Source organism: Tursiops truncatus, chromosome 18 (assembly GCF_011762595.2).
Source record: "Tursiops truncatus isolate mTurTru1 chromosome 18, mTurTru1.mat.Y, whole genome shotgun sequence".
In the NCBI taxonomy this organism is placed as follows: Eukaryota; Metazoa; Chordata; class Mammalia; order Artiodactyla; family Delphinidae; genus Tursiops; species Tursiops truncatus.
In genome coordinates, this window is record NC_047051.1 from 69751158 (window position 1) to 69778417 (window position 27260).

Sequence of the window (27260 nt, forward strand, 5' to 3'; positions counted from 1 at the left end):
TGGGCCTGGAGGCACAGCTAAGATTTTTAAAAAAATTGTCACTCTGTCCCCCGCACGTGCAGAGGGCTGGTATAAAACACGATGAAAGGAAGGTGTTGTCAATGATATCTGACGATCGGTCGCCCGGCACAGCCGTCAGGGCGCTGTCCCCGCGCGCTCCGATGGGACGAGAGACGCCAGCCCCAGGGTAACCGGAGGCGCGTCGCGGGCCGACCGCTGGAAGCTGTGATCCGGGACCGGTGCCGGGCTCCGCTGCGGCCGCAGCGACCCGACCCCACCGGACAGGCCAGAGGTACATCGGGCTGTGGGCAGGGGCCGAGGTGGCCGCCGGCGACTGTGCGCTGTGCCTTCCGCCGGGCACTGGAGCGCTGCGGACCAGGCCTGCTGCCGCCCACCTGCTCCCTGCGTCGCCAACGCAGCCTGCGCGCCGGGGGGCCCTGGCCTCTCCGGTGCCCGGTGGCCATCCGAGTGGACGCCAGTGCGTGGGGACCCGTCCTCCGGGGAAGAAGTGGGGTGAAGAGCTGGGCCGCAGGGTGGCGGGAAGGGTCCAGGAGAGAAAGGACGAGTCCTCTCGGGAACAAAGCCCGATTTGGAGGGGCCGCGGGGATACCGGTGGCTGCCGCCCGGCGTCAGTCTCCACGCCACGCTCGGCAGGGCCCGGGACCGGAACGCGCGGCGGCCGTCCCCTTGCCCCTGCACGCCCGCCCGGGGCCAGCGCGGTCGCAGGAGGGGTCACGGTCAGCTCCGAAATCGTACCGGGAGCCTCCTCCTTCCCTTCCCCCCTTCTCTCGACCTTTTCAGCTGCACCCCCCAAACTCTGATGGGCCGGTGGAACCGCCAGCCAAAGCGGGCCTGGGCGGGGGTTTTCTTTACTGTTTCCTTTTCGGCAATTGTCATTAGTAATGCTATCAACCAGTGCATTCAAAAGTTCGAATCGGGGGCTCCCTCTTCTCCCGGGAGCAGTGATCTGCCCGCGTCCCATTCCCCCCCGGGCGTCCTGAGCACGCGAGCGTCCCCGGGCCCCCGGGCGGGTAGGAGGCTGACACCCCGCCGGCCTCTGCCAGTTCCCCGTCGCCGAGAACTCCGGCTTCCCGCCGGGCGGAAGGCGGGAGGAGGGGCCCGGAGGCCTAGCTGCGGGGACCCGGGGACGCGCGGCCCTCGAAGGCGCTGGGACCACCGAGCGGCGCAGGCAGGGGGCGCAGCCGCGCTCCTTCCTCTTCGCCCGCGCCGCCTCCGCACACAGCGGCTCCGCGAGGCGGGCACGGGCCTGCGCGATTGTCGCCTCCATCCTGGGGGCCTCCAGGCGCCGCGAGCTTCGCAGAGAAGGGCGGAGAGCCCTCCGCTCGCCTGCCCGGGAGCTTGGGCTCAACGCTGGCCGGAGTGCGGGAGGACCCCCGGTGTCCTTCGGAAGCCGGCGCCTCTGCCTGGGAAGGGGCTCAGGTCTGACCGCGGAAGGGGCGTGGAGGGCGTGGGGAAGGGTCTGGAGGGGAAGGACCGAGATCAGACCTAATGAGGCTTAGTGCGGCTGGCTCTCAGAAGAATATTACTTATTCTCCTTAGTAATAAAGACAATAAGTAAGTCCTCCTTAGTAAGTCCTTACCTGCCCCTGCGTCTAAGCGGCCTTCCGTGCAGAATACAGATCATGATAGTTGTCATACGTGGAAGGCTTTACTGAAGAGACTTTTTAAGATGTTTAGTTCTCTAAGCAAACTTGATGCTTAAAAATAAGGATTTAAGAATCTAACCAGAAAAGAGAGTGTAACCCAGGCCATGAACATTGGATTTACAAATGTTTATTTTACAGAGCAGTTCCTTCCAGGGACTTAAAAATCGTTACTCCAGCGGTGCATTTAAAGCTGGCCATTTTATAAAATTTCTTTTGCACAGAGTTAAACAGTACTTCTGTTGCTTGTGATATGATTTTATGAATAAATCATTAAGTCATTGAGCTTAGGTCCTGCAGTCACTTTTATTAGTAAATCTTCATACAGCATGACCTCGTTTACTGGATTAGGGAACCTCAGTTCTCACAGATGAGAGCCAGGAAGGAGAAAAAGAGTGCCCTTGGCTAGAACTCCAGCTCTTGATTGCTAAGGCCACTCCTGGTGGCCTTCTGAATCTAGGCTCCAAATCCCTGGCTTACAGTAATACCCAGCATGGTGCAGGGACTTAAGAATATCTGTTGATGAGACTTCTACAAATTGCCCTGGGGATACAGTAGGCAGGAAAACCAGACTTGCAGGAGACAGACATTCATCATGTAAACACACTAACACACAAGGTAGAATTGCACCCTGGTAAAGACCTGTGAATGAGGTACGAGTCTGTACAGGGTGACCTGGCTTGGTTGGAGGAACAAAGAAATCATCCCCCTAGAAGGTGACATTTGAGCTGACATCTGAAGGATAATGGGAATTAACTAAATAAAGGTGGAGAAGAAGGAGTAGACAGCATTCAGAGAAAGGAAAGGTGGTCCATGGGGAGAGGAGAGTGAGGTGGGGGATAGACTACATCTTATTTATCCAGTCATCTATTGATGGGCATTGGATTGTTTCCATTTTTTAGCTATTCCGAGTAGTGCTGCTATGAACATTTTGTGGACATATGTCTTCATTTCTCTTAGATATATTCCGAGGAGTGAAATTGCTGGATCATATGGTAACTCTACGTATAGTGTTTAAGGACATGTTTTTCAAAGTTACTTGACCATTTTGCATTCCCACCAGCAGTGTTTGAGGGTTCCAGTTTCTCCACATCCTGTCTGATCCTTATTGTTAATCTGTTTGATTCGAGTCACCCTGGTCAATGTGAGGTGGTACCTTATTGTGGTTTTGGTCTGCATTTCCATGATGTCTGTTGATGCTAAACATCTTTTTATGTGCTTCTTGACTATTTCTACACCGTCTTTGGAGAAATGACTATTCTGATATTTTTCCCATCTTTAAATTGAGTTACTTGTCTTTTTTATTATCCTAAAGCATCACTTTAAAATAATTTTTAACAAGACAGATGGTCAGTGATCATGACTTAAGCATATAGTAGTTGTAAAATAAATATTTATTGAATGAAGGCATATGAAACACTTAAAATATTTTTTAGTGTTTTTGTAGTGTCTAGTGGATTGTTGATCTTTCTTTCTCTTCCCTCTTTTCTTAGGAGTCCATTTTTGCAGCGCCCACGTTGTTGTAGAATGCTGTAAACAATTGTCACAGCTGTTTTTCAAGAAATAGAAAGAGTTGCAACCTCTTCCTCATAACAGAACTTTTATAGTTGCATTCAATGCCTAACGTTGCAGAAGCAGAAAGGACAAATGATTCTGGAAATGGTGAGTGCAAATCTGAGAGAAGATCTCCTGAAGAGAATCTACAAGGTGCCGTACAATCTTTCTGCACTCGTGCCTCGGGAGAACCCTTGGGTCCCAAAGGAGATGGTCATTATCCATGGAGCTGTCCAGTGACCCACACTCGGGAGAAAATTTATGCCATCTGTTCAGACTATGCCTTTCTCAACCAGGCGACCTCAATCTACAAAACTCCAAATCCAGCCCGCTCTTCTTGCCTCCCCAATAGTACCTCTTTATCTGCTGGAAATAATTCCTCAAGATACATTGGCATCCCGACCAGTACATCGGAAATCATCTACAATGAAGAAAATAGCTTGGAAAACTTATCCAACAGCCTGGGCAAGCTACCTCTTGCGTGGGAAATTGACAAATCTGAATTTGACGGAGTGACCACGAATTTGAAACACAAATCAGGTAAGGAAGGAGCCATGATGTTCTCATGTGAAAATAAGGAGAAAACAAGCAATATATCTTGTTTAAACTTGCCTTCAGACAGATTTTCTTTTTATGATACCAAACAAGGCACATGGCTATCATGTTGTTTGTTGACATAGTTAAAAAAATAACCTTGGGCGTAGGACATTTAGTTCACTAATGTGTTGCCACTGGAAACTTCAAACATAACCTTTGCATTTTGAGAGCTTTGAACAAATCTAAGAGTGCTGTAAAACACAAGTATTATAGATAAGTACTCAGTAGTTTAGTAATGGTTAATGATGTGCCTAGAATAACATACTACTTCATGGTTTTGCAGTGACATGAATCATATTTCTCGATTAAATAGCTAGTTTTGGGGCTTCCCTGGTGGCGCAGTGGTTAAGAATCCGCCTGCCAATGCAAGGGCCACGGGTTCGAGCCCTGGTCCAGGAAGATGCCACATGCCGCGGAGCAACTAAGCCCGTGCGCCACAACTACTGAGCCTGCGCTCTAGAGCCTGTGAGGCACAACTACTGAGCCCACGTGCCACAACTACTGAAGCCCGCGTGCCTAGAGCTCGTGCTCCACAACAAGAGAAGCCACTGCAATGAGAAGCCCGCGCACCGCAACCTAGAGTAGCCCCCGCTCTCGGCAACTAGAGAAAGCCCGTGTGCAGCAACGAAGACCCAACGCAGCCAAAAAAAAAAAAAAAAAAAAAAATCTAGTTTTCTTTTTCTTTCTTTTTTTTTTTTTTTTTTGCGGTATGCGGGCCTCTCACTGCCGTGGCCTCTCCCGCTGCAGAGCACAGGCTCCGGACCCGCAGGCTCAACGGCCATGGCTCACGGGCCCAGCCGCTCCGTGGCATGTGGGATCCTCCCAGACCGGGGCACGAACCTGTGTCCCCAGCATCGGCAGGCGGACTCTCAACCACTGCGCCACCAGGGAAGCCCATAGTTTTCTTTTTTACTACATAACATTTTGGCTTTTCTGTTGTTAAAAATTTTTGAACACTCAACAGGGTCTCCAGGTACCACTGAGTAGGTTGTGCACTGCCCAGTTTAAGAGGGTGTAGTGTACAACCTTCACAATTACAATGTGGTGGTTCTGGAGCAGATACTAATGCTCTTCACTTTTTTCTTTTGAACTCACAGTAAGACAGGAATTTTGTGAGGTAGGTACTGTTGTCTTCATTTTATGGGTGAAGAAATGGAGGCATAGAGGGGATACGTTGCTTGGGCACAACTGCACAGCTACAAAGAGGCAGAAGTCAGGTGTGTACTTTACTTCTAGGCTTCTCTGATCGTTTTGTAAAACCTCTGTCTACTCATTCATTTGCCAAATCAACTGGTTTTACAGAATGTTATGTAAATTTGTAATTCTCGCGGTGTCCGGGGATTTTACTTTGTGTCTCTATTTGTGCGTGATCGGTCTATGATTTTTTTTTCATAATGTCTGTGCAGGTCTCCTAAGACATGTTTGGAAGTATTCTCTCTTCCTGTTTTTTGAGGGGTTTTCAGAGGGCTATTAAAAATCTCTAATTATGATTATGGAGTTGTCTTGATTCCCATCAATTCTGTCAAAGTTTAGTTTGTCCGTTTCATCTATGTTATCAAGGTGTTGACGTAAAGTTGTTTCTAACAGTCTGTTTTCTCCCTCTAACACCTGTACGGTCTTTAGTGATAACTCCTTTTTCATACCCGATGCTGGTAGTTTATGTTCTTTTTTTCCTACCTGGGTGTTTATCAGTTTTGTTTGTCTTTTGCAAATAATCAGCTTTAGCTTGCTAATTTTCTGAATTGTCTGTTTTCTATTTCATTGATTTATGATCTTTATTATTTCATTCCTCCTACTTACTTTGGGTTTATTTGTTCTGCATTTTCTAACCTCTTGATTCAAGACTTTTCTACTGAAGTATTTAATGCTCTAAATTGCTCACTCAGTACTGTTTTAGCTGCAGTCCACAAATTTTAACACACTTTATTTTTATTGTCATTTAATTTGAAGTATTTTCTAATTTCCTTTGTTATTTCTTCTTTGATACATGATTGTTTAGAAGTATGCTATGTTATCTCCAGGTATTTAGGGTTTTTCTAAGTACTGATTTCTAATTTAGTTCCAGAGGACATATGACCTCAGTCTTGTTTTATTTTTTAATTGAAGTATAGTTAATTTACAATGTGGTGTTAGTTTCAGATGTACAGCACAGTGATTCATATATATATATATATATATATATATATATAAAATCTGAATATATATATATATATATATATTCTTTTTCAGATTCTTTTCCCTTATAGGTCATTACAAAGTATTGGGTATAGCTCCCTGTGCTAAGCTCACAGTCTTTTTAAATGTACTGAGACTTGTTTCCCGAGGCAGCATATGGTCTCTGTTGCTGAATGTTCCCCGTGCACCTGAAAAGAAGGTGCATTCTGGAGTTGTGGGGTGTCGTGTTCTAAAGATATTTACTGGATCAAAGTGTTTGAAAATGTTGCTCATATTTTCTATGTTGCTACTTAATTTTTGTCTTGTTCTAACAATTGCTGAAAAGTGATTAAAGTCTTAAAGTCGTAAAGTGTTAAAAGTCTCCAACTATGATTGTGGAGCTGTCTTTTCTCCATTTAATTGTGTTGATTTTTGTTTCATGTAATCTGAAGCCTTGTTATAAGGTGCACATGCATTTATGATTTTTATTTCTTCTTGATGAATTAACCCTTTTCTCATTATGAAACATCCCACATTATTCCTGGCAATATTTCTTGTTCTGAAAGCTACTTTGTTTGATATTAATATAGCTATTCCAGCTTTCTTTTGACTAATGTTTGCATGGTCTATCTTTTTCCGTCTGTTTATTTTCTTTTTTTAGAAATTTATTTATTATTATTTTTGACTGTGTTGGATCTTCGTTGCTGCACGTGGGCTTTCTCTAGTTGCGGTGAGCGGGGGCTACTCTTCGTTGCAGTGCACAGGCTTCTCATTGCGGTGGTTTCTCTTGTGAAGCACGGGCTCTAGGCACGTGGGCTTAAGTAGTTGTGGCTCGTGGGCTCAGTAGTTGTGACTCGCGGGCTCTAGAGCGCAGGCTCGGTAGTTGTGGCTCACGGGCCTAGCTGCTCCGTGGCATGTGGGATCTTCCCGGACCAGGGCTTGAACCCATGTCCCCTGCATTGGCAGGCGGATTCTTAACCCCTGCGCCACCAGGGAAGCCCTGTCCATTTATTTTCAAACCGTGTCTTTTTATATTTAAAGTTTGTCTCTTAAAGATAGCTGTCAAGTATATTCAGTGAATTGTTTATTTCAGATATTGTTTACTTTAGTTCTAGAATTTACATTTAAAAAAATAGTTTCTTGGGTTTGCTATCTTTTCATTCATTGCTAGAGCACCTTGTCCATCTCATAGAGCATAGTTATAATACCCACTTTAAAATCTTAAGCTGCTGGTCATGTCAGAGTTGGTCTTATCTTTTTTCTTGAGAATGTGTCACATATTTCAGTTTTCTCACATGTTCAGTACTTTTGGATTGTATTCAGGATGGTGGAAATGTTATGGTGATTTTGGATTCTGATATAGTCCCCCAAAGAGTGTTTTATTTGTTTGTTTGTTTTTAAAATTTTAGCAGCAATTAATTTGGTTGGACTAAAGCTGCAAATTCTGTCCTCTGAGGACATCTCAAATCTCAGTTCAATTCTTTTAGCCTTAGCTGTACTGTTTGGGCTCTGCTCTGTGCATGCACAGTTCAAGAGTCAGCCTAAGATTTGGGTCAAATTTGGCTTCTTCCCTTCTCTGGCCCGATTTCTGGGATCCCCCCAACCTCACGTTCTAATGACGGTAATTGCCTGGAACTCTGTCCTGTGGTTATTTAAGTCAAAAAGATGGTGAGTATTCTAATTGTATTTGCTATCCTGGTACCTTTCTCTAAAAGCCAGTCTGGTGGATGTGTGTGTGTGTGTGTGTGTGTGTGTGTGTGTGTGTGTGTGTGTGTGTATTTTTGGTTTGGGAGCTAAATGGGTATGTTGTAAGCAGGGTGAGGGATGGAAGAAGGAATATCGCAATAACAAGGGGCAGTGGACAATGGTTAGTGGAGTTGACATGATGGGGAGATAGAAATGTTCAGGCATTGCTCTTTTATGCTCCCCTCTCAAATGTGGCTTCCACTTTGACAGAGCTTCCTTCCTCAAATTGACTGGAATTTTGCCTGTGGGACCAGCTCTCTCTTTGGCAGTGTGGAGATGTCATGAAGGATGTTCATATAGACCATATATACTTTTTTTTATCCCAGGGTTCATGGGAGTAAGCTAGGAGAGAACAGAGGGCAGGCTCAGGTGAGTCTTTGAGGACTGCAGGTGGGTACAGATGACCCTATGAGCTGCTGAGGTCACAGGTTACCGTGCTTCATTAGCCACTAAAAATCTAAGTGGCTGGAAAACTCCTTAGGGAATTAAGTCATGATTGGACAGTGAAGACATCTCAAGGAATGGTGGAAAGTAGATTTTCCATCTTCTCACCCACTAAGATTTATTTTATTAGTGAAAGAAATTTGTCAGAATGAGATTTTGCTCATGTTTGCCAGGGGTTGTTCAGCTCTGGGAGAAACTTTGTGTTTCTGTGAAGACTTAGGAAGAATAACTAAAGGGAAGGGGGAAAAATCCTTGTTTCTTGATTTTTCTAGTGTTCAATATTACGCCATTTTACAAAAATTAGAGAAATTCCCTGTGTAACAACAGTTTCTGAGGTCCAGCTGGGTTTTTTAAAATGTATTTTTAAAAGTTGGAGTATAGTTGATTTACTATGTCATGCTAGTTTCAGGTGTACAGCACAGTGATTCAGTTATACATATGTGTGTATATATATTTTTTTTTTCAGATTCTTTTCCCTTAATAAGTTATTACAAAATATTAAATATAGTTCTATGTGCTATACAGTAAGTCCTTGTTGGTTCCAGCTGGTTTTGGGCACTAAATTGTTTCACTGTAGAATGAATAAAATGGATCCTTTTCCATGTTTGTTTTCTAGGCATATATCTATATAATCTATGTTTTATAATTTATGACTAACTCATAAAAATGAAATATTAGCTTTTATTTAATTTTTGTAACAGATTTATTTTGTTTAAAATATGATATGTGTGAGAGACTTTAAAGTGCACGTAGCTATCTGAAATGTTAATGGTGTTTTAGTGAAATGAGGCTTGGAGTTTATTTAATAATATTTTAATTTATATAATTTTTTGACTGGGCGATCAATTAGATGGAAATAAAAAAGTATAAAAATTAAAGAGTGTAAAGTCTCACTTTCATTTTTGCCTCCCCTTTTGTGTGGCTCCCAATTTCCCCTCCCCCTGTGTCTTTTGGAGAATGTGTGTGGTGTGTGTGTGTGTGCACGTGCCCACACATGTGTACATACTTGCACGCAGAAAGGAGACTTTGTTTTCCATTCTGGCTCCTGGTGCTAAAGTTGCATTTTAATAATGTACTTATGTGCATCATTCTTTTTATTTTTATTTTTTTTTGCGGTACGCGGACCTCTCACTGTTGTGGCCTCTCCCGTTGCGGAGCACAGGCTCCGGACGCGCAGGCTCAGCGGCCATGGCTCACGGGCCCAGCCGCTCCGCGGCATGTGGGATCTTTCCAGACCGGGGCACGAACCCGTGTCCCCTGCATCGGCAGGCGGACTCTCAACCACTGCGCCACCAGGGAAGCCCATGTGCATCATTCTTAATCCATTTTGTGGTCTCTGTAGGCCTGGAATTATTTTTAAATATCACATCATCGGATTACTGGATCTACTGCTTTTACTTTCTCAACAGAGTTACATTAATGTGGCTTTATTGTTTTATAGAAAGGTTTCATTTTCTGGAAAGTGGTCTAGTTAAATATTTTACTGTTGGTAATTTTATTTTCTAGATGTGGCAAAACATTTTGTGATTGATTATTTTACTAGCTAAGTAACTAGCTCAGAAATTGGAATATAAGAACCTGATAGGAAATAACATTCATGGTTGTTTAAATGTGTTTTTATTCTCTCTGCCTCTCTTTAAGGCAGGGATGTATTCTTGAAGGTACATGTATTTCTTCAATATGTTTGCAAATAGCATTTTCAGACCTAGTTACTTTTATATTTTGTTACATAATTAATTGTATTGCCTTGGCATCTTACTTCATTTGACTTCATTTTATACTCTTGTATTCTAGGCAATGGAAAGAAGCAAATTTCCAAGAAAAAAACTTCAGACAAGAAAGGAAGAAGACATCAAAGGGAGTGGCCTCAGTATTCTCCTCTTGAAGATATTAAGCAGCGGAAAGTATTAGACCTCAGACGATGGTAATCTCTAAAAATTGACCTTTTTTCTTTACCTAACCACAGTACCATTGTCATACCTAATGACGTTAACAATATTTCCTTCGCATCTCATTTCCAGGCGAAATTCAGATTTCCCAGATTTTTCCAAAAATGTCTTCACACTTGGTTGTTCAGAGTGGGACCCACCGTGAACCACATATTGTGTTTGCTTGTTGTGGCCCATAAATCTCTTCTGAACTAGAACATTCCCCATCTGATTCTTCCCCAATCTGTCTGATTTCTTTCCTGCTGGTGGTCTAAATTATCATATAATCTCAGTCCTTATAAACCGGAAGTTAGATATAAAGACTTGATAAGATTCTGGTTGAACATTTTGGGCAAGAATACTGCCTAGGTGGCCCTGTGGCCTTCATCCTGATATCCCATCAGAAGGTACATGGTGTCTGGTCATCTGATATTAGAGATCCTAAGAGTGATTACTGGATTAAGGAGGTGGCAACAGCCTTAGCCCACATTGTCAAGTTCCCTTTTTTCTTCTGGAACCACCAAGTAATCAGTGGGGTGATGGTGTCATTGGGTTAACATCTAGGTAACCATCAACGTTTCACCTCGTGGTTTCAGCCAGACCCATTGATGACCCCTGCCTGAATCCTATTATAAAATGGTGCAATTTCAAAATTCTATCATTTCTTCTGCCTTTACTAACTGGAATTCTTTTAACAAGAAGATCTTTCACTTACCAACCAGGGCCATTTGGTGACCTTAACATACAGTTCCTATTCTAAAGAAAAAGATGTTTAATTTGTGATAGCTTTTAAATATTACTGATCTATAATTTGAGGTTTTAAAAATTCTTTTGTGTGAGGCTTTAGAAATATTAGATTTTTTTCACTTATTTAATAAATATTGGACCATTTACTGTGGGCTGAGAATACAGAGATGTACAACATGGGTGTTTGTTCTCCAATCTAGTTGAGAACAGTGGAAAATGTAAAATATCTCAGGAAATTTGTCAGATGATGGGTGGGAATAAACAAACAACTTGAGAGGCGGTAATGATCACTGAAAGGCTTCACTGAGGAGCTGGGTCTTAAGAGAGGAAATCTGAGGGGATGGAGGGTCTAAAGGTCTTTGAACAGATGGTGGGAAAGTGTCTGGCAGGTTGGTAATGAAGAGTAGATCAGCCTGTCTGGAGCGAGGCTCAGAGAAGCTAAGAAACTTACTCAGCGTCACATAGCAAATACACAGGTGTGATATTGAAACTGAAGAGAGTTGGACTCCAAAGTCCATGTTCTTTCTTTCTTTCTTTTTTTTAAATTAATTAATTTTTGGCTGTGTTGGGTCTTCACTGCTGCACGCAGGCTTTCTCTAGTTGTGGTGAGCGGGGGCTGCTCTTTGTTGCAGTGCGCGGGCTTCTCATTGCAGCGGCTTCTCTTGTTGCAGAGCACAAGCTCTAGGCACGCGGGCTTCAGTAGTTGTGGCACATGGACTCAGTAGTTGTGGCTCATGGGCTGTAGAGCGCAGGCTCAGTAGTTGTGGGCACAGGCTTAGTTGCTCTGCTGCATGTGGGATCTTCCTGGAGCAGGGCTTGAACCCGTGTCCCCTGCATCGGCAGGCGGATTCTTAACCACTGCGCCACCAGGGAAGTTCCCATGTTCTTTCTTTGTAACACACGTCACAATCTAGTTCTTGGATATCAGGCTAAGGATTTAGATTTTTTTTTCTGGAGTAGAGATAAGCCATTGATGATTTCTTAACAAAAGGATATTTTACAAAGATAAATTGTTAGTATCAATAGTTAGTATGTAGAGTGTATTGGAGAAGAGACACAAATCAAAAACATTAATTTCAGTTTTTTTGGAGTGAGGCTTTGTGCATTTTGCTCTGAATCCCTTAGACTTAAGATTTGTTATAACCACATATATGAGTAATTATATTTAATAGTATAATATGTGAGGACATAAAGACTTGGATGAGGAAGGACAGATAGGAGAAATAACCGAGGGGGAAAAATTACCAGGATCACAAGCTTATTTCCCAGAGTATATTACAAGATTAGAGATTGAATGGAAAGACCCACAGAAGATAGTAGAATGTCGGTAAAAGTTTTGAACTGGTCACGAATAAGACCAGTAAACAATTTTGGATTGATGAAAAAATGTGAAAAATCTTATAAGTGCCTAGGGTTGATCCCAAGGATTTGTGAAGAAGTGTTTCAGATGGAAGAGGGAGATTGAAATATGACAGAGTAAGGTCTTTTTACTCCACTCCTTCCCTCAAACCCATGTAAACAATAACAGCAAAATGAAAAATGTGGAAACCTCTATCTTCCATGAAGCAAAGAAATAGCATCATCCCCAAACCATAGGCTCTAATATATTTTTCAAATCCTGTGCATTCTGGACTAACAGAAAGGAGACGCCAAGAACTCACAGATTACTGCTGGCCTCAAACAATGCAGGTTTCTTTAAAGTTCATGGATGACCCCAAACTGTTTGGTGACTCTTTGGTTAGATCTAAGGGTATGAGCCGTTGATTCAGTGGGGAAGAATCTGAGTTCTTTGTGGAGATCCAGATTAGCACTACAGAAATGCAGAGAAGGTTGCAGAAGGAAGCATTGTGCTGATTGCCACCAAGGTTCCAGCTTATCCCCTAGATACCAGCCGAGGACACTTTCTCTAGTGAATTACAGGGAAGGTGGTGATTGCAGGAGGGCAACACAGGCCACACACTTCCTGATTTCAAAACACATTACAAAGCTACAGTAACTAAGACAGTGTGGTACTGGCATAAAGACAGGCATATAGACCAGTGGAACAGAATAGAGATCAGAAATAGACATTCATGTAAACAGGCAAATAATCTTCTGCAAGGGTGCTCAGACCACAGGATGAGGAAGGCACTGTCTCTTCAGAAGATGGTGCTGGGAAAAGTGGATACCCACATGTGAAAGAATGAGGGATACCTTAAAAGACCTCTTAAAAGGTATTTTAAGACCTTTTCTTCACATCATACACAAAAAATAACTCAAAATTGATTAAAGACATAAATGTAGGACCTAAAACTATAAAACTCCTAGAAGAAAACATAGGGGAAAAGCTTCATGACATTGGATTTGGCAGTGATGTCTGGGGTATGATGCCAAAAGCACAGGTAACAAAAGAAAAAATAAACCAATGGGACTACATCAAACTTAAACACTTCTGTGCGTCAAAGGAAATAATCAACAAAGTGAAAAGGCAACCTACAAGGTGGGAGAAAACATTTGCAGATCACATATCTGATAAGGGGTTAATATCCAGACTGTATAAAGAACTACAACTGAAGTTGCAAATAATCATATGTGTAGCTCAACTAAGAGTTTACATCGAAATTTTAATTGTTGGTGTCTAAATTTATATATCTTTAATTTTTTTCCATTGGCTTGGGTAACATCCACTTTAACTAATAGTTAGTCATACTTAGCCATCATTCTTAAAATATATCATTTATTGTCATTATGCATTTATAATGTGTTGAATAAATATGAAAATAAATGAATAAAGATTTTACATTGGTGGTTTAAATGATCAAAGTTTTCATTATGTAACACACTCAGTTGCCATGAGTGTTCTATTTCTGTATGCATATTTTGTATTCATTCAAGTGAAAACAGTCTTTTATTTTCTCAGGTACTGCATAAGCCGACCACAGTATAAGACTTCTTGTGGTATCTCCTCATTAATTTCTTGTTGGAATTTCTTATATAGCACAATGGGAGCTGGAAAGTAAGTATGTTAATTTAGTGGTATCCCTGAACTCCAAATTCAAAAGTTATTTGGTGTTGCTTTTTCTATAATGGAAGATTTTTAAGAACAGATTTTTCATAAATTGGGGAAAAACTGCCGTATTTTGTTTTAAGCCTTTTAGCTAAAAATATGTGCCTGCATTATTTTTGATAAAATAAAAATGAAAAATACTACTAAAATTGTTTGCAAATCAGACAGACACAGTAACACTGAGACAGGTTATATTTGCATATGATTGGAACTGTGAAATGAAAGGCAATATTTCTTTCGTAGTCTTCCAGCTATCACCCAAGAAGAAGCTTTACATATTTTGGGTTTTCAACCCCCGTTTGAGGATATTAGGTTCGGCCCTTTCACTGGAAATACGACACTTATGAGGTACGAAGCCCTCGCTTAGAAGCAATACCTTATTTCTAGTTCTGCAAAATAATAATGCTGTAGATGTGCATTGATAGTAAACCATGCATCCAGCTGTTTGGGCCCAACCTCTGGTAGATATGCCAGACTTGGGCTCTGCCCGAATTTCTCTGGAATTGGAATAGTGCCTTCTTTCTTATGGAACTGTTGCTATGAGTGAGTCTTCTTGTTATTTTCAGATGGTTTAGACAAATTAACGACCACTTCCACGTAAAAGGATGCTCGTATGTTCTATATAAGCCTCATGGGAAGAATAAAACAGCTGGAGAAACTGGTAAGTAAACATATAGAAGATTTACACACACACACACACACACACACACACACACACGCTTTAGGATCCATCTTGAAGATTGGTTTTGATTCATGGCACATGATGTAAATCCAAAATACAGTCTATCACTCTTTATCCAAGGGGAAACCATAATAGATAATAGTAATATATAGGCCACTTTTCAATATACAGTTCAATATTTTAACTCTTTTCATCTTTGCATGAAAAACTTTTAAAGATTCAAGGCATGTCATAAACACTACTTTAACACATTGTATTGTGTGGGTCCATGGTGTTCGTGTGTGTGTGTGTGTGTGTGTGTGTGTGCGCGCGCGCGCGCATGTGCTTACTTGCCTGCTACTAAAACCCTTTCAGGAAGCAGCATGGAATTTGCAGTTCCTCTTCCTAAAAGGGAATGCAAGGATTCTAGAATATTTGATGTCAGACCTGCATAATAACATATAACAACAGGACAATGGACTATGAAAGGGACAAAGTTCTATTTTAGAAGGGTCTTGATTATAACAGAGAGTTTTGGAGTCGATCCTAAGGATTGTTTTAGTTATGCGCTAGTTAAATAATTTGAATTATTTGACAATTTCCATTTTTAAAATTTCACAGTCATCTTTTTCTTTTTCGCGGTACGCGGGCCTCTCACTGTTGTGGCCTCTCCCGTTGAGGAGCACAGGCTCCGGACACGCAGGCTCCGGACACGCAGGCTCAGCGGCCATGGCTCACGGGCCCAGCCGCTCCGCGGCATGTGGGATCTTCCTGGACCGGGGCACGAACCCGCGTCCCCTGTGTTGGCAGGCGGACTCTCAACCACTGCGCCACCAGGGAAGCCCCTTCACAGTCATCTTTTGACTTTACAATCAGAAACCTACAATATAGTGTTAAGGAAAATTTTAAAGAAAATTTTATTCTGATACTTGGAAATTTTATTCTGACACTTGTTAAAAGGGTAAGGAAGACTTTACTGAAGACTGTTGTAACGCAGAACTGGGATATGGGAGAGAGATCTGGCTCAACCTTGAATACAACAAAGACAGCTGGGAATTTGTAGCCAACTCCCAAAGTGAGCGGTTCTGTGGATGGAAAGTTATTAAGAGGAGACATCAAGGTGGGGCTGTGGGGAATCTTGCTAAATTGGCCTAACAGGATTCTTATAACAGGCAGGCCAAGGGTGAAGGGTGAGGACCTTGATCAGCTATTCAGGGTGGGGGGATTCTCTCTAAACTGATTTCAGCAGGAATTTTGCTAAAACTGGATTCAGCAAGGACGGACGCAGAAGCCCAAGATCCCAGCCTAGCTGAGGAGAGGGCTCAGAGATGCCTAACTGAAGTTTGGTCAAGCAGGGAGTCTGTCAGCAGAGAGGGTATATGGTTTATCAAAATCAAGAAGTGAACAAAGAATAGGGTATATTTCTGTTGACCTTTAGCAGGTCTATCAAGTTGGTTGTGAGTCAGGCAAACTTGGAGTTCATATGTTGGTTTCTGCACATACTGGTTTTGTGACCTTGAACAAGGCACGTAAACACTCACTCACTGAGCCACCCCATGGGGTCACTGTGAAGATAAAAGGAGACATATTTGTAATACACTTGACACCTTGCTTGACACAGAGTAAGGACTCAATAAATGTTAGCTTTTATTCTTCCTAACTGAACTCTGTGCATTTGCAGGGGGCCTGTCTTCGTGGGAAGCGCGGCTTTATATGGTGTGTAATTTTTTTTTGTTTGTTTCCAGTGAGGCTGTCAACACTATCTCTCTCCGTAATTGATCAGGCAATTAGAAACTAAGGAAGAATATACTTTCCAACATACCTCAGTGTTTTTCCTTCGAGTAATAGGATAAACAAGCTCTTCTCTCCCCCCACCCCCTCTTTTTTGGGAGGGGAAAGGAATGGTTGCTGTAATTTCTTTAAATAAATTTCAATACTATATTTTCCCAGTTTGATTCCTGTGTTCATCGTCCCCATTACAACCCTTCACTCCTCGCTGTCTCTTTGTCTATGTGTGTTTCCTGAAGGATATTTGATCTGCTTCCCCCTTGGAATATTCTTGTCTTCCGCTTCAAGAATCAGTGGTCCCTTGCAAGCCCTGCCTTATCTCTGATGCTCGGATTTCTCTTAATTCCTGTAGTTCTGATTGTTTGCATCTGTTGTTTAGCATTTGAAGTGTGCAGCCTTATATTACATTGCATCTTTTTAACGTGTCTGCCCATCTCCTTGACTGTAGGGAGTGCCCTCAATAGCCCTTTGATGCCTCCTGACCTTGCACGTGTGACCCTGGGACTTCTGATTGTGTTCAGAGTTGGGAGAGTATTGCCTGTGTCAAGCAGAAGTCTTTTCTGTTCCCTCTCATTGTAGAAGAAAGAGTTGTAGAGATATGCTTTTCTCATTTGTCTCTGGGATATTCAGTAGTGAAAACCATTGCTAGTTGATAGTGTGCATTAAAAAAAATACTTTGTATCTTTTGTTGTTGTTGTTTAGATTTTTTTTAAGGAATATCAGGCCTGTTTCCCACAACAGGCTTTAAGTTTTCCTGGGGACTACGCTTCTTTCGTAACTCCCTATTTGCTGATTGACATGCTTATTTCCAGTGGGCCTTCAGGAAATGTAAACTGAGCTCACTCCTGGAATAAAGACAGAATTAACAGATTTGACTATGAATATGAGTTGAAGTATTTTCTTTAGAGATGTAATTACTCATAATAAAAATTTGTGCCAGAAGTTGCCAATGTTAGCTCCAAACTATTGGTTCACTTATTATTCACTTCCTATTATTGTATTATTATTATTTTATTATTATTATTTGAGTAACTTCAAACTGTTGGTTCACTTAGCTACCAAGGATGTCTAGATTCATTTGTTTTTAATACCTAGCTTGAAAATTACACTAATATTCACGTATTTCATTTTTATTCTTCTGGTAGATACTGTAACTTCTTATATTCGCTTAGCCAAGAATATCTACCTCTGCCCTATCCTGACATAACTCATGTATACCCACACCCTGGCCATTGCTACCAGTTAACTACAGTGTCTTAATGCATCTTGGGTGGACTGTGCGTTCATATTCTGTTTTCCTCGTCCTCTGGTTTTCTCCAGTTCATATTAGACACCAGGCTGGATAAATTTTTTCGACGTGTGGTGCTAATATCCCTTTTTACTTTGGGAGCTCTCTCGTGCTTGCTTAAAACGTAAACTCCTTATCGTCATTCCAGGCAAGAACAGATTGGTCTTTCCCTGCTGTCCTCCACGTACCAGTTGGATTTAAAAGATGTCAAGGGAGTAGGAGCCTTGCAGGATGATACTGTGTTGCTGGGTTACAGAATCTGGTCCTTGTCTTTGAGGGTATAAAAATACATCCCAATGAGTTCTTTTAGAGTTCTCTGGAGTTCTTCTATAGATGATAAGGCTTTACAAAACTGCCTTGTACTCAACAAGCTCAAAAAATGTTAGAATGTTAATATATTAACTGAGAGTGAGAAATACACTATCAAAAGCACCAGGATTCTCTCGGCCGCTCAGGACATATACTGTTCTTCACAGTACAGCAGGCTGGATAATTCTAGTTTGTTCTGCTTTCTCTACACCATGCACATCATGGCTGTGCGTTTGGTAGTGGTTGCTTTGTCTCTTAAGTTTCAGATTTTTCGATATACTCTGGTCTAGACTCAACATTGTTCTGAATTTAGCTTCCATCTGTAACACATTTATATGTCTTCTCCTAAATAGAATCACTTTCTTGGATGACTAGCTTAATGTATTAAATACTGTCTTTACTGTCTTTTATTTCGGAGGGTGATCTTTTTCTGACCTTATCCTGAAATTCTGGGGGCTGCCCTACTGTAGGCCTCTCCACACTATCGTGCCCTACATTCTGAACTGGGCTACACGCTGTTCCCTGATTCCATCCCTCCCCTGCAGTGGTTTTGTTTTCTCCTCATGCTCTTTCCTCTGTCTGGATTGTTGAAATGCTGCCACTTGATTATGTTCTGTCTTGGATGCCACCCCCTTCTTGGTTCCTCAAACCTGATGTGCGCTTTCTCCTTTGAATTACACCCTTTTTTTGTGGCACTGTCCTTTTCCACCCTATACCAAAGTTACTTGTTTTACGAGGGCAGCTTGAGGTACTGTGCATTCCTTATCTTTTGTTTCCCTATGGTTGCTGTTGTAGTTAGTAGATGCTCATAATTTACTTCCTGAGTTGAGTTAAATGAAATTTTCCTCTTAATCTTAGACCAGTGACTCTCAAAATGTGGCCCCTGGATGAATATCATCATCACCTGATAACTTGTTAGACACGCAAATTCTTGGTCCCCACCCCAGACCTACTGCGTCAGTTACCGAGGGGGTAGGTACCAGCAATCTGTTATTTAACAAGCCCTTTGTGCTCTAGTTTGAGAACTACTGCTATAGTCTTTCTAAAGAGATGCTATTCAGCTTCTTTATAAAGAGTGTGGTCTTCCATTGATAGGAAATTCAGATAGGAATTTCCTTCCATTGATAGGAAATTCAGATAGGAATTTCCTTCCATTGATAGGAAATTCAGTGCGCAAATTTCAATCTGTGCTCAATTGAGTTTGCCTCGGGCTGGTGGGGGGCAAGGGGTGGGCACCTAGATTCCCTATACCTCCTCTTTGGCCACAGCAACTCTGCTTTGATCCCTGTTATGGACTGGGCTGGCATGTAAATTTCCCTTGCAGAAGGGATTCCATCTCAAAATATGTTTGAAAATTATTGATCTAAATTAGAGGTCTGCAAACAACAGCCCATGAGCCGGCAGCCCATTTTGTGAATAAAGTTTTATTGGCACAGAGACATATCCATTTGCTTACACATGGCCTTTGGCTGCTTTTGTCTGTGGCTGCTTTCAGCTACAGTGGCAGAGTTGAGTAGTGTGCATGTGCCCATGTGCCCATGTGCATGTGCCCATGATCCACAAACCTCCAACATTTACTAACTGGCCCTTTAGGAAAAAGTTCGCTGATTCCTAATCTAAATCCATCAGAATGTTGTCATGTAACCCTGAAGTAAGAAGAAGAAACATTCTTGAGGAGCATGATAATTACGCCAAAGAAGAAACACCACCTCTGTCCTCTAGAAAACTAGGACTTGGTCATAGAGTATTTGTAGCAGATGAAATACTGTGAATATTAATGAGAGCAAATGTTCATAACTATCTCATTTGCCCCTGAATATATTCTAGTATATTTATGTGACTACTATTCATAATCACAGTAACCAGCTGTTTCGTGTTACATTTGACTTAAGGAGGAAAGTGTGAAATACTTAAAAATTTCCATTAGGAAGTTACAATAAAGTTCTTTCATTAAAAAGTTTTAGTTATTTCGGATAACTTTTTACTTGGCATTTTCACAATTTTAAAAAGATTTCAAGAGTTCTTTCTAAACCACTTATGTGTATAAACATCTTTAGTATTTACTGAATTTATGAGGAGTCTAAATCTATTTACATTCACTTACTATCCTGAAACATCTCTACAATCAAGTTCAACTACGGAAATGAAATATTGACCATCTTCTGAATTTTAGGTCTTATCATTCTTCATTTAGAGCTGCCCTTGGATGTCAGTTTTTAACTCATCTGGGGAAATTAACCCCAAACAGCAGAAAGACCTATTTATCCTTATGAAATAGAGATTTTAGTAGAACAGATTGCCTTGTGTGCAGGTATGCTCTGGCGGTATGCCATGAAGTAAATATCTGTGGGGAAGGCCGAGCTGAAACCTTGGAGAAAGAGTTAAAGACAGAAATATTACTGTCTCCTTGGAACTCACCAATTGTGTGTATCTGCAGAAGTTGGGGCGGGGTCCCGCCTCCTTGGCTCTTCTGCAGCCGTTGACCTGCCATTTTTGGTCTTCAGCTATTTCAGTGGCCAGAAAGTCAATCAGAAAAACCATAACTTGCAAGCTTTCATCGACTTAAACCATTTTTAGGATTTCCAGTTTTAATGGGCTATTTGTTCATGAATAATTTAGTGTCTTCCAGGAGATGCAAGTTAATGAAACCTCAGTTAATGGCTTCAAGTATTTAGTGCTGGTGAAAACTCGTTTCTTATGGTAATACTTTTGAAATTACTTTATAAGTAATATATGCAGCCATGGGAAATATACAAGGAGAAGCAGTTATTAAGAGGATGCTGTGGTACTACCAGCCCGTCTCTTAAGATGTTCTTATCACTTGGCTTGTGAAAGTCTTTCCTCTGGTTTGTGTGACTTCTGTAGAAGGGATTGAAGTGTGTGTTAGTGGGGAAAAGTTTTCATTTTTGGAACTTGTTTGGAGTTTATATTTATCCATATACCTCAGTGGTCTTCAGATTTGGATGTCCGCATTATGGCAGCTGCAAGGTGATCATTGTGGTACGGGAAGAATGTATTAGAATGTTTATATTTTAATCTAATTAAAAATGTCTACTTTTTGTGTATCTTTTATAAAGACATATTAGTACAGTAGTGTATGTACAAAGCTTATTAAACAAACATGCTTATAATGGGCATGCTTACTCAGAAATTTCAAGTGACAGATGTGTACAACCAGAGGAGTTGAGACAATTGCTATATACACTAGGTATTAGGTTTTACATGGTAATTAAATTTTGTAGACAAGCATGTATGCTATTTGAAGGTTTGGGTAAGCAAGGACTTTCAGCTTTTTAGTTTGCTATTCAGGTTGCCTGAATTTCAGTCTAAAGGGTAAAACTGAAATCCATTAATTATTTTTTAACCTTTAGATAGCTTTTCATTGTTTTTCCCCAGCAACGTCCATGTGTTCCAAGTAATATCTTTTCTGTCTTTGAGTCCTTAACTAGTTGTTTGTATAAAGCATAGAGAGTGCTTTATGGTCCCTCAGTTGGTTTGTTTTTGTTTTTTGTAGCTTCTGGGGCCTTGTCGAAATTAACTCATGGATTGAAAGATGAATCGTTAGCTTATATCTACCATTGTCAAAATCATTATTTCTGTCCAATTGGCTTTGAAGCAACCCCTGTTAAAGCTAATAAAGCATTCAGGTAAGCATTTCTGTATTTCATGTGGATACTCCACCAGGAAAATATATTGTAGAAAGCATTTAAGAAATATTTGGTTGATTAGACATTGGAAGACTTCATGATTTGCTTTCCTTACATCAACTGAGACTAGTCTTTTAAACATAGTAGCTTAATCTTCTGCAGAATTGTTTGGTTAATTGTGCTTTTACATTATCCACTTAGATACTATTGTTAGAGTCATGAAAAGAGAAAGCCATTTGAAAAATCACTTTTATGTTTATTATAAAATGGCTGCAAAGGACTTTACATATTATGTCTCAGTGATCTCATCCAGGATCCCACAGGGAAAATGTACTGTGGAATCTAGTGCCAAGAAGACTGTTGCAACTGAGTACATTAAAAAGCATTTCGTTTCTTGTGGTGAATAACATGAAATTTATCAAGGTTCCCCTTTTGTCCTGGCTACCAGGAAGCCTGCAGCCAATTTTTATTTCTAATATCAGGAACCATGTTACCCTAATGGTTATATTTGTTCCTTTGTTGATCCAAAGTTTCTATTTTATTAACTATGTATGTCTACTTCCAGGTAAACTTGTATTGTTTTAGAAGAGAGAGCCTGTAAATAAGAGAGGGTGGCTGAATGTTAATACTTTTTTTCCTCCTTAGCAAGTTTTCTTTTTGATGGGTTGAGATAATGCCAGGGTGGTTGAAAGCAGAGGAAGAAGTGTCCTATTTGAGAATGTTGAAAACAGAAGCCATGAGTACTCTGGGTAGAAGTGTTGATTGATAAGCACAGTTATCCTCACCCAGCTGAGTTCTGGTTTGTTCTATCTGGGTGGGTGGCATTGGTGAATGAGAAGGAGAACAGGCAGCATTGCTTTCTCAGCGAGGGCTGAAGGTCAGGCTGGGAGAACGTGGCTTGGTCATCTGGGGTAGGATGTGTTCTTTGAGGCTGGAGGCCATGTGGCCTTTGGGTGGGGAAGCTGGACGTTGTATTTTTGTGAACGAGAAGCAAGAGAAAAACCACGGTGTCTCTCCAGATGCTGAAGTGTCCTATTCATCTCTCTGGCTGTGGGGTTTATTGTGGTTTTTTTCTATAGTTTGATCCTGCAACTTCACCTTACTCCAGACACCTGTCAAATGTAAAACGTGAAGTAGGTACTCCTACTTGGCCCCCTTTAGAGGAGAGCTCTTCACCTCTGCCTGAACCTAAGAACCACCTGAGATGCTTTTACAGCTGTGTAAATACTTCCCTGTGCTCCACCCTACACCTACTTGAATTAGAGTTTCCAGGGGTGGGGTTAGGGTGTCAGTATGTTTAAAAGTTCTACAGGTGTATTGCTGCTTTAGGGTTTTATTTTTAGGATGCCTTTTGAAACTTTTTGAATGCAAACTGAAAGAAGAAGTGTAGCTTAAGGGTACTGGTGGGTAGCATGCTAGGATTTTTTTTTTTTCCTCCTAAATGCTGAGAGGTGGATTTTTAGCCCTATATTTTGTAAGAGGGGATCTAAACCTAAATTTTTTTTTTCTGTATGCGGGCCTCTCACTGTTGTGGCCTCTCCCGTTGTGGAGCACAGGGTCCGGATGCGCAGGCTCAGCGGCCATGGCTTAGGGGCCCAGCAGCTCCGCCGCATGTGGGATCTTCCCGGACTGGGGCACGAACCCGTGTCCCCTGCATCGGCAAGCGGACTCTCAACCACTGCGCCACCAGGGAAGCCCTCTAAACCTAAATTTAATTTATGCTTTCTCTTTAATGGCCTTCAGATATTTGTTCAAGCCTAAACTCCAATATCTATTCTAGTGTTGGTGACTGCTATCTAGGCATAAACTTCAGTGTATCTTTTATCAGTGTATAATTGAAGCAGTATTTTCAAGGAGGTGAATGACTTTATGAAGCTTACTGTGAATGTATTTTTTATTTAGCAGGGGCCCCCTCTCACCACAAGAAGTAGAATATTGGATCTTAATTGGAGAATCAAGTAGAAAACATCCTGCTATTCACTGCAAAAAGTATGTTAACTCCTTCCTTCTCCCCCCTTTTTTCAATTTCTGCTAAAAAGCCTGTTGGAATTTTGATTAGAGTAGAATCTACAGAATCCATAGTTTAGTTTGGGGAGAATTACATCTGAACAATATGGAGTCTTTCCATTATGAACAGAGACTCTATCTCCGCTTAATTAGAGCTTTAACTTCTTTCAGCAATGTTTTGTATTTTTAGCATAGAGTTTTATATGTATTCTGTTAAAATTTTCCCTAAGTGTGTATATTTTTTGATGCTATTGTAAATTTATTTAATTGAAGTATAGTTGATTTACAATGTTGTGTTAGTTTTGGGTGTACTGCAAAATGATTCAGTTTTATATATATATATATATTTTTTTTCAGATTATTTCCCATCATAGGTTATTACAAGATATTAAATATTATCCTTGCAAATTGATTTTTAAAACATTTCATTTCCCAATTATTTTCTGTTAGTGTACAAAAATACAATGGATTTTTCTATATAGGCCTTAAATCTTGCATCTTTACCAAATTCACTTATTGGTTTTAGTAATAGTTTTGCAATCCAAAGCAGTTACAAATTGCTTTGGATTTTCTATACAATCAATCATGTTGTTTGTGAGTAAAGACATATTAATTTATACATCTCTTGAAAATGTACTTGACTCCAATTAAAAAGGAAATATCGAATGTTTCTATGTTACCCTGCAGGATGTCATCTAACAGGCTGATATATAGTTATTTCATATGCAGAGTAACCGTTTTTAACCTTGGCAATAGTTGGATAAACAGAACTGTCATAAAAACAAGGATTTATGAAAGCTTATTGGATGCAACAATCCTGTGATAAGAGAATTATTGCCATGGTGCTTTTGTAGCAAATTGCTCATGTGAAAAGTTCCATTACAATAGTATTTTGAACTTAAAGAAAACCGTGCTTTATCCTTCCTTAACAATAGGTGGGCGGATATTGTTACTGATCTAAACACTCAAAATCCAGAATATCTAGATATCCGGCACTTAGAGAGGGGGCTGCAGTATCGAAAAACAAAGAAGGTAAGAACACCACTGTATTTCGAAGTATTTTTCAACTGGCCAAAATGCAGTTATTTTACCCAGTACTCTAAGTTGTAAATAACAGAAACCCAGTTCAGACCATTTTAGACAGAAAAGTGAAAATTACTTTAAGGACACAGGGGTATCTTTAAAAGGAAAGGTTAAGAAGTCTAGCCTGGATTCAGGGGGAACTGGTACCACGCAAGAGAATGTTAGCAGGGGCCAGGGAGCTAGTCTGTCTTATTCTCTTGGGAGTTGTGTTGTCCTTAGCTGTCTATTTGTCTATTTACTTCCCGAAGATCGTCTTTCAACTTAGGTCTCCGTTTCAGATGAACGGTCGAGACTAAGACTGGCATGCCTCCAGCCCAGTTCTGTAGACTTGGCCCAGCTTGGGTCAGGTGTTCACTCCCAGGGCGATTAACTGTGGCCATGGGGCAGAACCATGTGGACCAACAAGGCTGCTGGGGGTGGTTCTCAGGGAATGGTATGTTCTGTGGATTGAGTAGACATCCCATCCATATTATCCTACTATCATATGAAGAATGCGTAGGAGGGAGAGGAAGAGGAATGATCTTGGTGTTTGGAGTAGTCAACTTGGGCGGGTACAGCGTGTGTGAGTGGTAGACAGGCATATGGGGGGAAGGGGTTTTGCCTCCTGTGGGCATTGTTATATTTTTGTAAAGGCAGCTGGTCAGGAAAGATGCAGGATAATGTGATCTGATTATGAATCAAAGGATCAGCACTGTTTTGATGCAGGTGAAGGGGGAAAAATAAGGGAATTCATGGGAACCCACATGTTAGTATAATTAATTTCCTATCATTTTCTGAACCCAACATTTTTTTTTTTCCTCAGGTTGGAGGAAATTTGCATTGCATCATAGCATTCCAGAGACTTAACTGGCAAAGATTTGGCCTTTGGAACTTTCCATTTGGAACCATTAGGCAAGAATCACAACCTTCAACACATGCCCAGGGAATTGCCAAATCTGAGAGTGAGGACAATATCTCCAAGAAGCAGCATGGGCGTCTGGGCCGGTCTTTTAGCGCTAGTTTCCATCAGGACTTGACATGGAAAAAGATGTCAAGTATCCATGAGAGAAGGAACAGTGGTTACCAGGGTTACAGTGATTACGATGGGAATGACTGACCATGCTGCGTACTGACGACTTGTGTTATTCACGCAGCTGGTCTATACAGGACTGCATTAAGGCAGTGCAAGATTTTAAGTCTGTATTAAATAGGAACATATCTTGTGGTACAACACATAACCTTGTAGTTTCTCCAGTAAATAAGCTTGTATATGATTATGATGGGTGATTTCCGGTATATAAACAGATAAGCACAGAGTTTTTTTGTCCTTTTAAAAGTTAAGAGTATATAAACATTCTGGGCAGTTTCACAAAGTCCAATAAAATTACACATAAACAAATCAGACACAATTTCACTCAATAGCATCACGATTTGAAATACTTAAGCATGAAGTGATTTCTTATGACTTGACCCCCAGATATTTGTTGCAGTTTGTTCCCAAGCTCAAAATGTAAGGTACTAAGTATCTGCCCCCCAAAATTGGGGCTGCTGATTTCTAGTTTTTCTCTAGCGGTTAAAGCTCATTTAAAATGACTTAGTGAGTCTAGAAATTATTTTACTTGTAGTGGTATCTTGCCTGCCTCATTTTTTTCCTGATCAACTTTCTCAGGATTCTCAATAAAGAGGCAAAAGAGAAAAGACTCAAGATACTGATCTTTTCTATTGGTGCAGATGGGTGACTTAGTGCATCGATTCAGGTACTCTTGACTTTCTTGGTATGTTACTGTCAAATGCTGACAAGAACTTTAGGTCTTGAAAGACTCATAAGTCTACAATAAACCTTGCTTTAGGGGTAGAGTAAAAGAACAAGTGGCATCTGAAGTTTCTATACCCAAGGTAACCTGTGAGATGAGATCTGATATTTGACTGGTCCCCCAGTATGGCATCATATGTTGATAACAGAATTAAGGACGCGTTAGGAATACCCCATCACTCAGAGGGCAACTATCCGTATTCCAGACTCTGAGCTCTTTCCTTTTTAAAAACATGTAGACAATTAGCTGCTTGAAGTGAGTGTGAAATAGTTCAGAAAGTGTGGATTTCATGTATTTAAGCTCCTCTCCAGTTGCTGTCAGTTTTTCTTCTGCTGCCAACCTGTGACTCACAAACAACTAGGATCTCTTGTTCTTTCATTTCAGGGGCTGTTCTGGGACTCAAATCAGTAACTTGATTATTACAAGGTGCTGAATATGTTGGTAACCACATCGTAATACACCTCAAGGAGAAGGTTCAGATTTTTATTTTTTAAAATATTTTCATTTTCTTCTCTTTTGAATTTTATATCCATTTATCCACTCAGACATGCCTAGCCTACAGAAGGGGATATATATTATGAAATAGGCATTTTTCTGAAGAGAATATTTTGCTTGAAATGCAAAGGACTGAAAGATTTGTAGGTTGTTGATTTTGTTACTTCATACTGGAACTTTTAAGAAGTTTTCATCAATAAAGTTTTGTTTTCTACTTTTAATCATGAGAATGTTTTGAACCTTTGTTTTAAGAAGGGAGTACCCTTATAATCTTGTTTGAAGTACATGACAGTTTGTCAATTCTGTGTA

At 40.9% G+C, this 27260-nt stretch overlaps 1 protein-coding gene across 7 annotated transcripts; it reads left to right on the top strand.

The window, feature by feature from the left end:
- Nucleotides 1-161: 161 nt before the first annotated feature.
- Nucleotides 162-27172, top strand: BIVM (basic, immunoglobulin-like variable motif containing). Of its 7 annotated transcripts, XM_073795390.1 has the most exons (12): nucleotides 162-292; nucleotides 3158-3758; nucleotides 9954-10083; nucleotides 13734-13829; nucleotides 14124-14228; nucleotides 14447-14541; nucleotides 21441-21573; nucleotides 23476-23562; nucleotides 24516-24612; nucleotides 25466-25554; nucleotides 26312-26399; nucleotides 26841-27172. In XM_073795390.1, exons 2-11 carry the CDS (start codon nucleotides 3281-3283, stop codon nucleotides 26379-26381), a joined length of 1380 nt encoding a protein of 459 aa, XP_073651491.1. In that variant the 5' UTR covers nucleotides 162-292; nucleotides 3158-3280; the 3' UTR covers nucleotides 26382-26399; nucleotides 26841-27172. The 7 variants fall into 7 exon arrangements, 6 of the variants coding, with proteins under 6 accessions (XP_073651491.1, XP_073651490.1, XP_033699682.1 ...); XR_004523125.2 differs by having other exon boundaries at nucleotides 25466-26399; nucleotides 26841-26886; XM_073795389.1 differs by having other exon boundaries at nucleotides 26312-27172.
- Nucleotides 27173-27260: the final 88 nt, after the last annotated feature.